Genomic DNA, 18,647 nt, shown 5'->3' with positions numbered 1-18,647 from the left:
CGGGGAAAATCAACTAACTAGCTTTCAAGTTCAGTATCTCATGTTGTATTAAACCAGAAAACCCTTAGTTTCAGAAGAAAAAAAAACAAAAATTATAATAAATATTCCAGGTAACGATGAAACTGATTTCTCTCGACTTGCAATTTGGTAATGGAGATGCTAAACTTAATAAACTTTATCATCTTAATCATAATTTATCTAATCTACAATTTATGAAAAACCATCCACTCCCTACAATGCCCAACATTCAACCACCACAACCAGCAAATCGCCAATAACAGGGGTGGATGAATCCATGTGGAACATAATTCATAATATTTATTTTGAAAACTTGGGTAACAACATCACACCAGGAGTGCAAATTGAAGCATAAGGTTTAACAAGGTAAAAACAATGATTGTACATGAACAATGGACTTCTAAACAACCTAAATCCGAACCAGCAAATTGAAGCAACTGTTGCCTCTGTTTATTTTTATTTCATATTTTATCCTGTGCGATGGTGAATTGAACAATACATACTTCCCAATCTGTAATAATTTGGACATTGGAATTGGAACCACCAGGGACTACTCAGGAAATTAGGAGTCAACGAAAGAATGGCAAAGCCCACGTGTTCTTTGCTCACGACCTATCACCCGACCATTTGGTTGTTGATCTTTGATGATCAATGACAAATGACAACCAAGCTAGTCAAAGAAACTGATTAAGATCTTCGTATACAATAATAAAAGATGTTATTTACACTATTTAATTTAAAATTGGATACAAGTTCTGTCCTAAACAGAAGTACATTCTTTCAGATGTACTTTTTTCTTCCTCTTGTGAGGAAAGTCATTGACCATGGTGGTCCAAATTGTGCATGTGAATGGAGTTTGATGTTACATATAATGACAATCAAGCAGAACAGGGGAACTTCTGACTGTTTTAGTGTTCGAGGACAGGGATTAAAATACAGAGACAAGACCAACATTTTAATGACAATCCTCATCCATAAAATGTAACCTATTCTGCTATTCAGAGATCAGTAGCCAGCCCTCAGAAAAGGAGCACTCTTGGGTCAACAAGACTTCAGTTACCTTATATCCAGTTGCATCAGGAATTAAATACTTTCAGTGACTCTAGTCACAATAACTCACTAGTATGTTTATTTGCTATTTGGCCACCCAATTTGTTGGCTTGTACTTTTGATTTCTCTAATTACCTGTATTAACTATCATATTTTGAGAAGCAACTGCACGTTTAAGGGACGTGAACCGCATTACAAGTTTCTGAACTTCTCTTAACTGACTCTGCTGTTACTCTGTTCAGAACGAACAGCATTCTCTGTATTAGCTCTTCAAATGATGGGCGTTGTTCAGGATCGCTGCTCATATTTAACACAAGTAAGCTTTCAGTTTGAGGTAGAAGATGATTTCTACCATAATAAAGTTGAAGGGATGAATACATATAGAAGCACCTTCGCCAGCAATCATTGATGATTGATGCTACATGGGGGTCAAGCCCCTCCGGCAGGTCCAGTCTTCTATCCATAAAGCCCACTACTCCAACAACCTTTCAAATGAAATACAGTGGTCACCGAAATGTGCATGTTTGGATCAGTGTTTGTCACAATTGATTTTGATGAAATTGATTATAGTAAAAGTGAGTGATTTATGTTGGATAATGTCGTGAAATTCAATTTGTAAAATCTCACAATCGATTATATTTAACGCATAAGCTACTCTCTCAAAGCTTCTACCAAAATTGATTTCGGATATGAAATTAATTCTCCAAAATGATTCTCAAACATCAATATTTTCATCCAGAATTGAATTTAGGGTTTTGCAACGGGAAAGAAAATATTCTCTAAATATCTCATTAGTCTTCCTGTCTAGGAAGAAAAATACTACTTACACACACTTCTATACATATTTTCTCACATTACTTTGGCTAATAAACTATTAAACATATTTGACTAACAATACACATGATCACTTAACCACCTAACTAGTTGTAGTTAATTGCAATTCCAACCATGGTTAAGTAGAGGTAAATTATTGGTTAAATAGGTATGAGGTTTGATAATGGGTTAATCAAAGTAATGTGAGGTGATGCATGTGAAAATATACTGACTAGCATTATTAGCTTGAGTTCTCTGTGCAGTAGACTAGAAAGCAAAGACAGGTATCTGTTGTGTGCACTCAGGAATGTATCTTAGAGAGAGAGAGAGAGAGAGAGAGAAACCTGTAAGGAATTCAAATTTTCCCAAGGAATAGATTGAGTCATAAGTTCCCAGAGAACGACACCGTAACTATACACATCCGACCTGTATTTAAAAACATGAGAAGTCATTACATCAGAAGAATCAAACGGCATTACCTATTTAACATGATCGGCACCACTTGGAAGTGAAAATTAACTTCCAAAGTGATACCTTGAAACTGGACAAGGTAAGACAGTAACAGCAGCACAACAACAACGATTGAAAAAACTCAGTAGGCAGATAGAAGTTTCTCATCAAGGACAGTTTAAGCAGGTTGAACTATTTCTCAAGACCATTACGACAAGTTAACAAATAGTAACAAAAGAGGAACATTTTGAAAAATTTTAGAGAACATCCTCAAAATTTTAAAATCTCTTCCATTTTTCAGAAAATTTCATGCAAGTCTCAGCTCCAAGGAATTACTTCTCATTTGACGGTTCATTGCGAAGGATTTCAGGTGCCATCCACTGTGGCTGCATTTCAACAGCAAAACAGGCTTGTAAGCAAGAGAGAGCAACGCAATGACTAGAAAACAAAATAAAGATTTGACTGTTACTAGGTGTGTAAGTCAGGTATTTTGTATATGAAAAGTGAAAAGTTGAGGGTTGTCATTACTGTGCCTCTCCCAGATTTGGTAGTCAATAAAGTTGTGTCCTTCAACCTTGACAGGCCAAAGTCTCCAACCTGAGGAGAAAAACCAACATTCATTTATCACCTGACAGATATTCACTCTTACAGTGACTACTGAATGCATTTTCAAGCAATCATTACCTTGACAGTCCAGTTTTTATCAACAAGCAGGTTAGATGACTTTAGGTCTCTATGCACAATTGGCGGATTTCTGTGATGAAGATAATTCATTCCTCTAGCCTGCAATAAACAACAATGTGATTTATAACATTGCTACCATGAAGATTCAGCAAGCGACCAGCTTGCTCTTCACAAATGTAGGGAGACAGAGAGAGAGAGAGAGAGAGGAAACACACAATATCAAGAGCCATCCTTAGACGCCTTCTGATGTCTAATGTCTGATTGCTCTTGTGAAGAGTTTTGAAAAGACTTCCCCTACCATGCAAAATGAAATCAACTTAAGATGACTCCTTATAATTTGCTTACAAAAATACATAAATAAATGGGGACTTTATACACACAGTGGGGTGAGAGATTCATCTGCAATAATACACAGATCAGTTATCTATTAACACATTAAAAATGTAATAGATGCATGGCATTCTATGGTATATCTAAACTAAGTGTAGTTCAGAACTGTTAATATATCAAGCTCTCAGATGAAGTTGTCCTAAATCCTACCTAGGTAACAGCTCTGTCACAATGGCAAGCCTTTCTAGTGAATATACTGCTCCCATGAAAAGCAATACATTAGGATGTCTCAATCTCTTCATTATATCAATCTGAGTTACAACAAAAAAGTTAGTGCCCGGCAGCTTTCTATCTAAACCAAGAAAATAAAATTGAGATACCTCTTTTTTGTAGTCTTGTAAAGTCTCCTCTGTGTATCCATTCCCGAAGTAAACCTTGATGGCAACATCCTGATGAAAAGAAAATAAGTTTTAGGGAAGATGGCAAGTAAATACTCCTACTATCACAACTGAAGAATATGTTAAATTCATACCGATCCATTCCAAATTCCATGATAAACAACAGCATAAGAACCTGCAACATAAAGTAACACATGCTGAAGTCATGAAACATAAGTTGAAATAATAATATGCAGAACATCAGAACCATTTCAAGTTCTACCATAAGAAAGACACAGATAAGATCAAACTACCATCCAAATATTTTCTTTGACCTCCTCAAGTTCTTGAAGCAATATTTCCTCTACTTGTTTACAATAACTTGTCATCCACTACCCACCAGACAATGATTTTTTCATTTAAGAGCGAGTTGACTGCTACTTAAACAAAGGTATTATTAATTTCCATATATAATGTAACACTTTCATCCGCTGAACTTCATCCTAGCATACTTACAAATAGATGTTTTAGCATTTCAACTCTTCAACATAAACGAATGATAAAACGCACACAAAAATCAATTACCTTGTCCAATTTCATCTCTTAAGTGAAGGTCTTCCCAATGGATTTCACAGTCTACAACAGAATCATTATCCCCTTTGCTCGATGAACTCTCATGACTACCTACACTCTCCCTAGAACTTGGTAATTGCAATCTGCCTTGCTGCTTTTGCACTTCATCTTCTATCGCCATATGTGTAGCTTCTGGCTCCAATTTCTTAGGATCAAATTGACGGTGTAATCTTAACAACGGGTCTTGGGGAACAAGAGAACCAAGACATTCATAACATTCCCTTGAGAAAGGTTTAGCAGAACTAACTTCGAAAACACTGGAAGTTCTACGTGCATAAACGTTTGTATGTGCTGTCTTCATAGAAAATAAAGAATCACATTTATGGAGATTTTCTTCTCTATCAACTCCATTAGCAACATCCTGGTGTGAAGTTAATGCCGCGGAACCTCCAGATGAATGATTTCCATTATTCACTCCATCACTTTCTGGATTATCAACTCTGCAATTAGTTTTAACACTTTGAGTATCCTTCCCCCATTTTCCAGTTCCTCCAATTTGAAGCTTAGCCATGAATCTAGCTGCCTGAAGAGATTTAACCATATTAATGATCACATCTTAGCTGGAAAAAGGACATACCCACGAATTTTAAAATATATAGTAGGTACTAAAGGTCAAACCAACTCAGAATCCCAAATTCACATTGACTTCAAGTCTTCAAGCATATGCCCAGTTTCCACTAGCATAGTTTTAAATGGCAAGATGAACAAAAGAATTGCATTTAGTTTGGTATCTAAGCTTTGAAACAACCCCATAGCCCCACCTAGTGGGAAAAGATTTTGGTTTTTGTTGTTTGTATTGTTGTCATTGTATATATCATTCATCGCAGTCTTATGAGTTTTGATAGCTCAACTCTTGTAGGGGATTAGAGTGATTAATAAAATGTAAAATAGAAGGTTTATTTACAATTTTAGATGCTCGGCCGAATTCAGTAGTAGACTCATCTTTCTCAGAGGCCTCTCGGATAGTTGCATTTTGCTCCTTATGGTGATGTCTGGAATGAAGTTTCGTTTCCTGAAATTCAAAACTGGGGGTAAAAACTCTTGAAATGTTACTCAAACTTAAATAGCCTCTCAAATACATCTTCAAGCTGAGCAGAGACATACATATATGCTGCACTTCTCTAGTTTTTCATCATTTGCATCTGTTGAAGTATTCCTGGAAACTGTATCATCCATATGCCGGTTTGGAAGAATTTTTGATGCCTGGGAGAAAAAAAAACCAGGTTATGATATAATTTCTGCAAATGACCAGAAAAATCCAAATAGAAAAGAGTTAAGAAGAAAAAATAAAGGTAAAGAGAACTAATAATGACATTTGTTAGTACCAGATTGGAAACAGATGATGCAATCTGTGGCATTGGTGCAATCAACGGCCGCAGAGGCCATTGATTCCCTTTTGAGTTTAACTTCTGAACTCCAGGTTGGCCACTGGCACCAGATTGGCAAGTTCTTTGAAATTCAGAATCTATAGTGTTAAATTTAGCTGCTTCACTTGAAACAGAGATAACACCAACAAGCACACCATCCTCGTAAAGAGGAGCCTTTGTTACCATTACCATAAAGACTTCACCACACTTTTTCTTGTAAGGAAACTTCCCAGACCATGTCTCTCCAGTGGTGATTAACCTTTCTAGAATTTTTTGTAAAGGTGCATAATATTCCTCAGTAATTAGGAACTTAGTTACTCTTTTTCCAATGATTTCGTAGTCTTTCCATCCATACAGAGTTTCCGCAGAGTGATTCCTGAAATGAAAAAAATTAGAAGAAAAAAAAAGAACTTGTAGAGTTAATTACTGGAAATTGGAAAGAAAAAAAAATCTCAATGGAGATAGGATTTGATTGCCAGTAAATAAGAAAGAGCAGGGCAGATACAATTCTTACAAATATGTTAAAGCCAAATTTCGACCAACTTCTAAGAGTTTAAAGTTTCAGATGGGACGCTTCTTTCACATGATGCCAAAACCTCTATTATCAAATGGAAGTAAACTTGTAATCTATTCAAGCTTCAACCTATGTGGCTTTTGCGTGAGGAGGACTTGGAACTAGTTTGGATAAACTTTTCAACAATCACTTATACAAAAGGATATGATCTTGCAATGAGTATATATAAATGCATAAGTTGAAATAAACTTCTGCACCTCAACCTTTTCATAAACTTCCTCATCTAAGCACCTAAAAATTATAAGGGCTTTCTTCTAAGTTAGGAAACAAATACTTGTTTCAGTTGAGAATCCCATAAGCTACAAGTTAACCCAAATTAGGCCCTTGAGATTGTTACTTTAGCTCTCTGCTAGCTAAACACTTCTTAGTAGTTTTCCTCCCCTTCTATAGGCTGTTTATGATTTTCATCCTTAGTTCCTTACAGTGAGAAGATTGAGCAGGTTGTACAAAAAAATCAGCTACTATGAGTTCTGCATTGAGCCGTTAAATCCTATTTGCTTCCCAAATATATTATCCATGTATTTGGGTGTTTGAGTGATCCACATTAGTTAAACTTGATCAACACTTGTTAAAACAAACAACAACGGAAGCAAATCAACAAATGACAAAATCAATGTGAACTCCGAAATCCCAACAGAGTGCCTAATTTGAACACCTAATCCTTTTGATAAGGAAGACTTACACACAAGGTCCTTTAATCGAAGGGCACCGTTCTCAGCACGGATTGTTTAAATATCTTGTGAAATGGTTTAGGAAGCTAGCCTTATTCGAATTCGATCCCCATACAATACAATGATGCTCTAATCAAACTTGAAACTAGCTTGTCTCAGTGAACATGTATCAAACACCTCTCTTACAATGGAAACGCATCCTATTCAGCTATTCCCCTTCCCTTCCCTACAGCTACCGCGTAACTGTTTCATTGAAATCTGCACAATCCTTACCATTCTAAGAGAAATATTACCAGAAAACGAATATGATTATGATTATGACTATTACGCAGGTAGGTTGCATGGTTGGTTACTTACCAGTATACGATCTCGCCGGAGGAAACACTGTGGACATGAACGGCGTGGCCCATGCATTTGAGCACGCTAGCGTAGGGAGTTTGAGAGAAGAAGAAACCGGAAAGGAAACTGGCGGTGGTTGAACTTGAATCGGCGTGATCCCTGGCAGTGAAGTTGGGTTTGTTGTTGTTCTGGTGCAGTAGCAGCTCATCGAACTGGTCCCTGAGTTTGGTTTGTTGCTCCTCCAGGCTCCGGCACCGATCCGCCAGAACTTGGCAGGCGATGCTACTGTTCTGTCTCCCGTCGCCGCCCATTGAAGTCGCGTCGCCGCCGGAGCCTCCCTCTGCAATGTAATGTAATGTAATGCAATGCGCGTGACAAAGTAGTTATTTATTGTTTGCTATTTTATTGTTTTTTTGGCAACTGTTAAGTTTGGGCCTATAGGCGGTTTGACACGCGTCTGGTGCCGGCCGGGGAAGCAATCCCTTGCATACAGGTAATGCCTTGCCGGAAGAAACAACCAATAGCCTCTCTTCTCTTGAATGGAAGGAAACCTTCATTTGATGGATTTCACAGTTGAAAGTAAGTTAACTCCTCTTGAAACTTGAAATTGCTAAAAGAGGAATTAACATTTAACAAGCAACGGATGCAAGTGGATCAAGTTCAAGTTAGGTTGCTTATGCTCAACTAAATATATTCAATTATTTTATTTGCATCTTACGCATTACCGAAAAGGGATTGTTTAATGTCTACGCCTGTGGCAAGCATTAAAATCCTTGGCAATACAGATCAACGATATTATCCATGTAACCGACTTAAAACGCATCCTTATCTAATGTTATGTTAATTCAGCGGAGCTAATGTCTTGTCATGTCACACTGTCATCATTTACTAGTAGTACGTCCGGTCTTATTTATAATTATAAATAAAAGTATAAAAAATTACCTCATAGTTTAAGATAAAAGTTCAAATATACTTGAATACAATAAATTTATTATATATTAATGTTAAACTTCATTTTCAAAAAAAATATGTTAAACTTCCACAATTACTTTTGTCACATTATATGTAAGTGACATATAAAAGTGTAATTAGTCTTGATGAGTAGGATGAAAAGTATATAATTAATGTGTACTAGTTCAAAATTATTAAAGGCAATAATATCAACAAATAGTTAATATAGCACATTTTAATTTGATTCTTATAAAACGACTTAAATAAACACCTCATTTAATTATTATAAATAGAACTGAAAGTAGTTAATTTAACTGCTTTTTTTTTTGCATAACTGTTAGTAATAGACATATTTAGAATTCGAATTAAATAATTCAGCTGATATGTCTCGTATGTTAAAAAGATATTTGTACTTTATTCAATTAATGATTATTTTTTTTTCTAGCTTATGCATCTAAATTTAAATGGTTTAAAAAAATCTTTTTTTCTCTTAAAAAAAGGTATGATTCTCTAATACCATAATGTTTATGTGGCAATTTTTTTATCTAGCTACTGGTCAATATAGGTTTTCACAATAATTTTGTATGTTTGTTTTGGTCTCTAGAAAATTTCTTCATATCGACTTTAGACATTCTCTCTTTCATTTTTTTAAAGTAAAATACATATTGATGATGAAAATGTAAAGGAAATACAACTTATCTTAAAATAACTCGACAATGATCAAAGTTGGACACAACCTAACCCAAAGAGAGTAGCAACGCAACCCACCCAACAAAACACCATATATAAAACAAAACCCTCCAAAACCAAGAGACAGGGCCCAAAGCACCAAGAACAAAAAAAAAAAACCCTCAACAACCCTCAATCTCTCTTTCATACTCATCTCTCAGTTGAGAAATTCACATTTTCATAAAAAAAAAACTCATAAATTCATCTCAAAACAAACAACAAAAAACCCTTCATCTTCCCCTCACTCCCTTCCAGTCATGCTTCCACCCAACACCACCATCACCACAAAAACCTCCGCTCAAAACCACTAGCACCACCACCACAAAAACCCTGAAAGCCAACACAACACCTTCTTCAAAACTACCACTTGCACCACCATGTAACCGTTCATTCTATATGACATGATATAATTGAATGTTAGACGGTGTAATTAAACCCTAATTTATATAACTAAAGTTTCACATTTTTCAATGAATTAAATTGCTTTGATAATTTTGAGTTTAGTAGGATCACTATAGGCCAAAACTCTCTCTAGCAAGTGTTTAATATACTGCAATCACATGAACTCTGTTCTTACATGAACATGGAGGTTCTAGGATTTGTGCAACCATTGTTGAGCTTAAGAGAAAACTCGTCTTATTGAATGACGACTTAACCTTTTATAGTGAGCTAACCTTAAATCTATTAAAAATTTGGGCCTCATCTTGCCTATTAGTCCTTTAAGTGAACTGAACCTAACTCAAAGTTTCAGCCTATGTTCTAAGGAATCGATACGCCTAGGTCGATGACCCCTCCTAGTGGAGGTTGAGCCTCCCCGCTAAGGACAAGACTAGTCCACATGCCCACAAACACCGAGTCCTTTACATAATGAAGTGCGTCTTTGACATTAAGAGTCGATCCGAATAAAATGTTGATCCTTCTCGTGCAAGTCGAGTCGTCAGCTTGGGGCAACACCAGTTCAGACTCAAACTTGAGACATTTACTCAACTTTATCCATATGAAAAATGAGGAATGTATCTATAAGCTAGAATAACCCCATATAAATTGATATTTACATTTGGTTTGGTGGTAAGTATCACATATTATGTTCTTAACACCTTCTAATATTTTTATCTGAAAAGAACTTTTTTTACTCTCAAGGTATTAACATAATTCTTTTAAAGTACTTATTACTATTAATTCAGGCTTCTATATTTTAATTTACACTCAAAAATTATTTGTCATGACAACAAAAGTAAAAGAGTTTAATTTTGATGCACCGACGGTGTAAAGTTGTTTTTACACCGTCAACCAATCAGATTTCAAGGTTGTGACATGTCAATTAAAGAAATTAAATGAAAAGAGAGATTTTCTCACATCCTTGAAATCTGATTGGTTGACGTTGTAAAAAAACTTTACACCGTCAGTGCATCAAACTTTTTCTCAAAGTAAAATTAGCAGAAAATAAAGTAAAATGAATTCTTTTAATCTCCACCTCCGCCTCACACCGTTCTCGTTTCGCTGTCTCCAAGTCCAAGGGGCGCTACAAATCCGCTCACAAGTGTTCGACGTGCGACGGCGATCACCCAAAGCACGCGCAACCCTGAGTGAGCTCAGCTTCTTCGAGCATGCCGCCATCAAGGCATAAGCCCTTCATTTCCGTTCCTCTGTTGCTGTTCATCAACACCATTCAGCAGCAGCATTGCAGGTCATGCTCGTCCTCTTCACCTACCTTCGGAAATAACCGCTTCTTACGGTTCGCTTCACTTTCCCCTTCGTCCAAAGATCCGGGTTCAGCCTCATGCTTCATACCCGAACCCGAACCCGAACCCGATATAAATTTTTTCCCCAACTTTTTTTTTTCTTAGAAAATGCATGCTGGCACCCGTGATCGTGGGCCCCTTCTCCCAAACCTAAAAAAAAAACCGCCAAACCGCCACTATTCTGTTTCTTCAAGTAGAAAAGCAGTGACTGTGAGCAATTTGAAAACTGTAACCACCAAAAATGGCACTGCATTCCTGCAACAACCCGATCATACTCATCGTTTATTGCTTTCTTACGCTTCATGCTGTCGCCGGAGTTCAAATCATCTCCAAATCAAAGCTTGAGAAATGCGAGAAGAACTCCGATTCCGACGACACTCTCAATTGCTCTACCAAAATCGTTGTCAACATGGCTGTTCCCAGTGGCTCGGTAAGTCATTTTACTGTCATGTTATGCTTTGCTATGGATTTTTGTATATTGAATTCAATTTGTGCCGGCGCAGAGTGGAGGAGAGGCTTCGATCATTGCAGAATTGGTGGAGGTTGAGGAAAATTCCACCACCAAAATGCAGACATTGCGGATTCCACCTGTCATAACGGTTAACAAAACTTCTGCTTATGCATTGTACGAGTTAACATACATACGAGTATGATCATCATCTCTTCTTTAACTTTCAACTACTTATTTCCCACAGCATCTATCTATTGCCTCTGTAGTTGTTGGATTATGTGATAAAGTAAACAATAATTTTGGAATCTATCATTTTATTATGGCTTTGGAGATCTCTATTTGCAAAGAAAACGGTTGTAATTTGGTTTCTTATGTAAGAGTTTATGTGTGTTCTTATCAGGATGTTCCTTATAAACCTGAGGAGAATTATGTTAAGACACGAAAATGCGAGCCAGATGCTGGTGCCAATGTTGTCAAGATATGCGAGAGGCGAGCCATCTTTTATTACTATTTTATTTTTTTTAACTAGAGGATAGCTAGAGTCTAAAATGATTTTGATTACAGTGCTTAGTTTCTGGTACTTACTTGTATTGCAGACTGCGGGATGAAGATGGTCATATCATTGAGAATACCCAGGTGATCTTTTCTACCATGTTGATTTGCTGAAAAAAGAAGAAGAAAATTCCCCTTTATTACCCTCCACTTCTGACTGACATTTATTTTCTTTGTTTCCATCTCCAATTTAGCCAATATGTTGTCCTTGCGGGCCTCAGCGGCGGACGCCTTCATCATGTGGAAACTTTTGTAAGTGCTTTGCTGTTGCCTGTTGTCAGCATTCTTAACTTCTCAGGAAACACCGATCTAACAATACTGGCAAAATTGTTTAACTAGTTGACAAATTGACAAAAGGGAAGGCCAACACTGCACATTGTGTGCGCTTTCCAGGTGATTGGTAAGCGTCCATCCTTCTCATTCCAACTGTGATTGATTGGTTATAGAGTACTTTTGTCTTGTTTTAATTTTTTTAAAGTGACTACATTGTTTTGACACCAGTTACAACTTAAGTTTCCTTCTCTCTTTCTCTATCTAAATCAATTCAGGTTTCATGTTTTTGGAATTGGGCGGCGAACATTGGGTTTTAGTGTTCGAATACAGGTCAAAAGTGGAACTAAAATTTCGGTATGTAATTATTGGTTTCCTTATGCAATCACTTTAGATTTAAATTTGTCATTCATCTTTTTCTGTAGCTTCTATATTTTGCCTTGTGATACTGGGTTTTTTATCACTTGGAATAAATTTAGGATCAGCAACACTAATTTAATATTTTATTTATTTATATTTGAATGCTTAAAAGATGTATGTGCATGTATGCACATACAGCACAACATATTTCTTTTACTTTTCTATTACATTTTTATCTAATACAGAATTTTGTCCACTCATAATTTTGCCGGCAGGAAGTGGTTGTGGGTCCTGAAAACAGAACAGTGACAGCTGATGATAAATTTTTGAGGGTTAATCTTCTTGGAGATTTTGTTGGGTATACGAATATACCATCTTTTGAGGATTTCTATCTTGTTGTTCCAAGGCAGGTATGCTTGCTTTACTGCTTTCACCAAAGTATACCTCTTGGCTTTTGTTGTCAAAGTAAAAATTTATCTTTCCGTTTGGCCTATGTTGCTAAAAAAGCATGTGGTAGTAAAAGAAAATTGAGGTTGAATTAGGTTAAGGAAATTTGTTAATTTGGTATGTTATTAAAACAATTTTAAGGCACTGGTTAGTTTTATAAATACCAGAGGAGATGATCATGTTAAATGCATTGATTGAATAGATTATTACACATTTATTTATCAATTTTGAGAGGTCATTGAATATGGATAGAGTTGAAAACTAGGTTATGCCTGTTGTTTTTAAGTTTGAGTACAATTGTGCTTCCTTGTGTACATTGTATTGATGGCACAAGAATATCATTTAGTGCATGTTTCAGTCAATAGTGTGCAAGATATAGTTTGAAGGGAATGATATTTAATCTAGGGCATTATGAATCTCCTTAGCATTCTAGATTATGTGAAAGGGCCTTCTTCTCTCCATGATCATTTTGTATGTTGGGCAAGCTCGAAGGTTTCGTGATGCATTCTTTCTGAAATTGTTAAGTTGTTAAGTGTTAACATTGTAACTATACGGTTAGGAACGCATTATGTTTATTTACTTTCTAGTGGTTATTCAATGAAGAATACTTGCAGAAAGAAATAATATTGCATGAATATAATTATAAATTTATAAGGAGGTTGATATATAGCAAGTCTGATGCATGCCTTGCTCCCTATAGTCTCAACTCTCAACAATCTTCTCTAGTCTACTCCCTAGGCCAGTCACTTTATTTATGGCTATGACCTTCTCCCCATTTTAATTCAGATCAAACACATTAATTCCGGCATTACTAGTGTAGTTAAAGAAGAAAACAGCTATGGAGAACTTTTACATATTTTTGGCATTATTCACAACTTTTAGAAGCTTAAACCAAATATTTGCAAATTTTTCTTGTGACAGAGTGGCCCTGGTCAACCACAGGATCTGGGTAAAAACATTTCTATGTGGATGTTGCTTGAGAGAGTGAGATTTACCTTAGATGGTATTGAATGTAACAAAATCGGTGTCAGTTATGAAGCTTTCAGTCGACAACCAAACTTTTGCTCTTCACCCTTTTGGTCTTGCTTGCATAATCAGTTGTGGAACTTTCGGGAGGTTGGTACTTCAACTAGATTTCTTTTTGACTCATTTCCCTATCTTGCTATTTTGCTGTATATATATGTATATTTTTCTTTTACAGCTATGTGTTTTCGGTATGTGGAATATTTCTTTAGTGGTTTACTTTTTTTATATCCTGTATGGGAACCACTTTGACCCAAAAGCTTAATTTGTTAAACAAAGATCACTGGATGACTTTGAATAACTCACGGTCTCGAACACCTGACAGGGTGTGCTCAAAGACATGAAATGCAATGACTTTAATACATATATTATGTATATTTGCATGGAAAAACAGAAAGTTTCCTTATTTCAAATGGTATTGTTTATTTGGACCAAAATTTTATATGCAGATTTTCTTATAGTTGTTGAAATTTGAAAGAAGCTTTATTTTCCTTAACAGGCTGACCTGAATCGAATGAGTAGGAATCAGGTGGCACTCTATGGTTTGGAAGGAAGGTTTGAAAGGATAAACCAGCATCCAGTTATGTCAAAATAACTATATATTTTATTTAATATGGTGTCTTCTTTGAGAAATGATTTTTAACTTGATTTGTCTGCAGAATGCTGGGAGTTTTTCTTTCTCCATAGGAATTACAGAGGTTCTTAATACAAATCTTGTAATGGAATTAAGTGCTGATGATATAGAGTATGTTTATCAAAGGTATTATTGTTTCATTTGTACTGATGTTATTCAGAAACATCGGCATCCCTTATAAATATGTATGTTGGGAATGGATCTGTCATGGCTATGATCATCACCATACTTGTTTTTAGTCACTGTATCTATCACTAATGACAAAAACCTTTGTTATTAATAATTTATAATATTTCCTTGTAAAAGTAGATGTGCAAGATTGTTTGTTACCTTGAATGAGATTGTAGGCTGATAAAAATTGTTTTCAGATGTTGAACACTGGTCATTCACTTAAATGGAAAAGGACATAATTGCTTGTTTGGTTTGAGAAAATATTTTTTTATTTTTATTTCCTGTTTTCATTAGTAGTAACAAAAAGGCTATCACCCTGGTTTTGTTCACTTTATTTCATTATTTTCATTTCGTTTCCTGTTCACCTAACTGAAGTTTTCTTTGAAAGACAAAAAAGTGAAAATAATGTGACTTGTTTTAATCATTTGTCCAAACAGAAAATAAAAACAGAACGTGTTTTCTCAAAGTGACCACACCCTATAATATGATGTTAGATTATTCTGTAATGCAGCGGGTTTTGTTTTTAATGGCACTTGGAATAACTTTCGATTTGCTAGTGTCCATCAGAATTGTCTTTATAGTCAAACTTTACAAATTTTGTTTGACATGGTTTCCTTTTCTCTAGGAGCCCAGGAAAGATTTTAAGTGTTAGTGTCCCTACATTTGAAGCTCTAACTCAATTTGGAGTTGCTACAATCACAACTAAGAATACTGGTGAGGTGGAAGCATCATATGGTTTAACGGTATTCTTCTTCTCAACCTTTCCCTCAAAGTTCTTCACATTCTTAGGATATTAAGTTCTATGTTGGACATTATGGCATCTATTTTTGTTATGCAGTGCTACTTTCACTGGGATAATGTATTTGATTTGATATTTTCTATTCAATGTCTGATATGCATTATATTAAGGACTAAATGTGTTAATGGAGCTCTGGTTTATGTCTTTGCTTATTAGATCTGTTAGGAAACTAGGCATTGCTATTAAAATTTTAGAACGAACTCTCTGACCTGTAATCATAGTTTATATAAGGGCCTTGTTCAAATTATACGGAAGAAATGTATGGATATTATTTGCGGTGCTTATAATATATAAAAGACAATACTTATTTAGAGTCTTAAGATTGCATTGTAGTATTGTGTTCAATATAGGAAATTGGGGCATACAATCATTTAATAAAAGAATTAAAATTTGTTATAAATAATGACTGTTTATGCAGAAGAAATAATTACAATAATTTTTAGGCTAACAAAAAATTGCTGAATTAGCATGGTAACTAACAGTTGATCACTATGTCACCTCTTCCTTGCACACCAAAAAAGTTCAGGAACAAAACATCTGTTTGGTTAAATTATCTCGTCAGTTAGTTAAATTGACTGCATGACATGACAAGGAAAATAACAGATGCATGATTGAGATACTTATGTTTTATTAAGGTAACAAAATTTTGTTCATATACTTGAAGCTTGTGTGACTAATTTTCTAAAGGGTCCAACAAGTTGTAATTTTATTGTCTTGTCTTGCAGTTTGATTGCTCCAAAAATATCACTCTGATGGAGGTAATGATGCTGAAACATATGTTAAACTTTAGCATTTTTTTTCTTTTTGACTCTTCCAGTTTTATAATCTCATTTGTCTTCTACTAATACTATCATTCTTTAAACATGGTTCAGGAGCAATTTTTAATAATGAAACCAAATGAGATTACAACCCGATCATTCAAAATCTACCCAAACACTGATCAAGCTTCAAAATATTTCTGTGTAGGTAAAGTTGCAGTTTAGGATTAATACATTGTTACCTGTTAAAAGGAAAATATTTATGTTTGCATTTTGTCTTTCTTTTCAATTTTTTTTTTGTCTTTCAAATGAAGCCATATTGAAGGACTCTGATTACGGTGAAGTTGATAGAGCTGAGTGTCAATTTACTACTACATCAACTGTTCTCGACAATGGAACACAGGTTCGTTCTTTCTAAAGTACCAGAATTTTTATTTTTGTTCTCCTATGAGGTCTTTATTCTCCTATGATATGAAAACAATGGTACCATTTGATCCATGTCACTGATTCCATCTTATGGTAGAAAACAGCTTTTATTATTGTATTCTCCTATAACATGAACTTATTCAAAGCAGTATAATCTGTTACGCCTTAAAAGCTATGAGTATAACTGATCATATTATGAGAAAAAGTTTCTAAAATAAGGATGGAACTTGCTGTAATTCCTAGACGTGGCTTACTTCTAGCTAGAAAATCAATTTGGTTTTACCTGAAAGGAATATGAATCTTCTAGTGTAAATATAATCCTGATGAGACTATTGACAAGTATAAAGCTAGATTAGGAGCAAAATGTCTCACCTAAAAGGAAAATGTTGATTATGTTGATACTTTTTAACATCTTCACTTTCCACCACTCATCAGTCCACCATCCTCCTTAAATCCCTACTAACATATACCATCCATATAACTTGAGTCTCGGTTCAGTCTCCAGATATGAAATTCATCTCCTTTCCTCTCCTCTCTTCTTCTAATGCTAGTTATAGTTGATGTGACGATGACGACATAATCATAAAGTCATATGATTATGTGGATTCCTAAATCATCTATTACTGCAGGGGATGCCTTTTCAACCACCAGAGACCAGTATAAATGGTTTCTTTGATTCAATTGAAAGCATATGGAATAAACTGTGGACAAGCTTTATAGAATTTATCACAGGAAAAGCGTGCAGGTATCATTACACAGATTATGCAATTTCAATTGTAGAATATACTTCAAAACAAGGTTTCTTTTGATTTTTGGATCATTTTACGTGAAAATGGAATTGATTCACATTTAGAGTTGCTTTAATCTAAGGCAGAAATATGCACTTAAATTTTAGTTGTCAAATCCATTATTAAACTCTCTAGTCAGAAACTGAAGGAAACAAAATAGTTGGTCTGCTTATATGAAATCATTGATTTATTGGGGTATGGATCAAATCTCTTCGTCATTTTCATCATGTTTTCTAAAGATGCAATGGTGAGTTTTTTTTCTGTGCTGTGGTCGTTTTCTTAGTGATTTAAGTCTTTTATTATAAACTATTGGAAGATCTGTAACTATGTATTGTCTTACTTGACCATAACCTTTGTTTATCATTGATTATCTAATCAATTCCTTCCCGATCCTTCGGTTTGGGTGGGTGAACAGACAAAAATGCTCTGGTTTTTTTGACTTCAAGTGCCACATACAGTATGTATGCCTGACTTGGGTTATGATGTTTGGCTTATTTTTGGCAATTTTTCCCACAGGTATGACTTCTATAAGTGTAATATTATAGTACTATTTTTAAATTCAGCAGAAACACATTAACGCATACTGTTCTTTTAATTGCAGTGCTTGTGTTATTATGGCTTTTGCACCAGAAAGGTCTATTTGATCCTCTTTATGACTGGTGGGAGGACATCTTTGGTGATCATGAACAGTTCATCATGGATCAACGTAAGTTCGAAATTGACAAGGGACACAGACATATTCGGGACGGCAAACATCATAGACAAGAACGTGGGAACCCTAACCATGGTGCTCAACTTAAGCGAAAGACCAGTTATGATCACAAGCACAAGCATTCTAAAAGGAACTCTGATTATTTTGATCATTTACACCATGTTCCGAAAGAAATCCACAAGCATCAACATAAAAAGAATATGGATATTGGGCAGCATATTCATCACAATCCTGCACATCACAAACGCAGCAAGGAACAGAACACTTCAAAGGGACTAGTTAGACTGACGAAGCTGAAGCATGATAAAGCAAGGCAAAAAGATTATGACAGACACGAACAAGTTCCGCTGTATGAGCCAGAAGCTGAGTAGAGAATGTTTTAGATCAACTTTATACATTCTTCATGGAACCGTAGTTAGATTTGTCCCTTTTCTTTCTTTCTTTTCTAATAGTCTTCACTCTCCCTTTCTGTTACAGTAGGGGAGTACAAGAATTGAGGAAGGTAAGTTATCTAAAGTTGGATGTAGA

At 35.4% G+C, this 18,647-nt stretch overlaps 2 protein-coding genes across 5 annotated transcripts; one reads left to right on the top strand and one right to left on the bottom strand.

Annotated features, from left to right (window-relative positions):
- Positions 1-717: 717 nt before the first annotated feature.
- On the bottom strand, positions 718-7,986 carry LOC130741153 (uncharacterized). 4 transcript variants are annotated; one of them, XM_057593964.1, is made up of 16 exons: positions 7,325-7,461; positions 6,979-7,225; positions 5,681-6,098; positions 5,460-5,558; positions 5,260-5,367; positions 4,308-4,878; positions 3,878-3,918; positions 3,726-3,794; positions 3,556-3,656; positions 3,231-3,309; positions 3,016-3,114; positions 2,860-2,928; positions 2,668-2,717; positions 2,226-2,307; positions 1,459-1,553; positions 718-1,365 (listed from the first exon to the last, which is right to left on the bottom strand). In XM_057593964.1, the coding sequence occupies exons 3-16, from the start codon at positions 5,912-5,914 to the stop codon at positions 1,242-1,244; spliced, it is 1,821 nt and encodes a 606-aa protein (XP_057449947.1). In that variant the 5' UTR covers positions 5,915-6,098; positions 6,979-7,225; positions 7,325-7,461; the 3' UTR covers positions 718-1,241. The 4 variants fall into 4 exon arrangements, 3 of the variants coding, with proteins under 3 accessions (XP_057449947.1, XP_057449945.1, XP_057449946.1); XM_057593962.1 differs by lacking the exon at positions 6,979-7,225 and having other exon boundaries at positions 7,325-7,974; XR_009020332.1 differs by lacking the exons at positions 718-1,365; positions 6,979-7,225 and having other exon boundaries at positions 1,495-1,553; positions 2,865-2,928; positions 7,325-7,985.
- Positions 7,987-10,809: 2,823 nt separating this feature from the next.
- LOC130741152 (protein HAPLESS 2) lies at positions 10,810-18,637 on the top strand. Its single transcript, XM_057593961.1, has 18 exons — positions 10,810-11,158; positions 11,232-11,375; positions 11,580-11,668; positions 11,776-11,815; positions 11,926-11,983; positions 12,071-12,131; positions 12,280-12,358; positions 12,637-12,771; positions 13,730-13,924; positions 14,331-14,411; positions 14,491-14,591; positions 15,262-15,379; positions 16,161-16,193; positions 16,308-16,401; positions 16,508-16,596; positions 17,249-17,364; positions 17,823-17,923; positions 18,009-18,637. Exons 1-18 carry the CDS (start codon positions 10,970-10,972, stop codon positions 18,488-18,490), a joined length of 2,205 nt encoding a protein of 734 aa, XP_057449944.1. The 5' UTR covers positions 10,810-10,969; the 3' UTR covers positions 18,491-18,637.
- Positions 18,638-18,647: the final 10 nt, after the last annotated feature.

Source organism: Lotus japonicus, chromosome 2 (assembly GCF_012489685.1).
Source record: "Lotus japonicus ecotype B-129 chromosome 2, LjGifu_v1.2".
Lineage (NCBI taxonomy): Eukaryota > Viridiplantae > Streptophyta > Magnoliopsida > Fabales > Fabaceae > Lotus > Lotus japonicus.
This window is presented reverse-complemented; position numbering and strand designations above follow the sequence as displayed.

What these genes read in the sequence shown, in the direction of transcription:
- LOC130741153 (XM_057593962.1), bottom strand. Translation starts at nt 7,617, where the DNA reads ATGGGCGGCGACGGGAGACAGAACAGTAGCATCGCCTGCCAAGTTCTG. An exon ending in CCAAATCTGGGAGAGGCACA is followed by an intron (nt 2,718 to 2,859) that starts GTAATGACAACC and finishes GTTGAAATGCAG; the next exon opens with CCACAGTGGATGGCACCTGA. An exon ending in AAAATTTGAATTCCTTACAG is followed by an intron (nt 1,554 to 2,225) that starts GTTTCTCTCTCT and finishes TTCATTTGAAAG; the next exon opens with GTTGTTGGAGTAGTGGGCTT.
- LOC130741152 (XM_057593961.1), top strand. Translation starts at nt 10,970, where the DNA reads ATGGCACTGCATTCCTGCAACAACCCGATCATACTCATCGTTTATTGC. An exon ending in AAGCATCATATGGTTTAACG is followed by an intron (nt 15,380 to 16,160) that starts GTATTCTTCTTC and finishes CTTGTCTTGCAG; the next exon opens with TTTGATTGCTCCAAAAATAT. An exon ending in ATCACAGGAAAAGCGTGCAG is followed by an intron (nt 17,365 to 17,822) that starts GTATCATTACAC and finishes GTGGGTGAACAG; the next exon opens with ACAAAAATGCTCTGGTTTTT.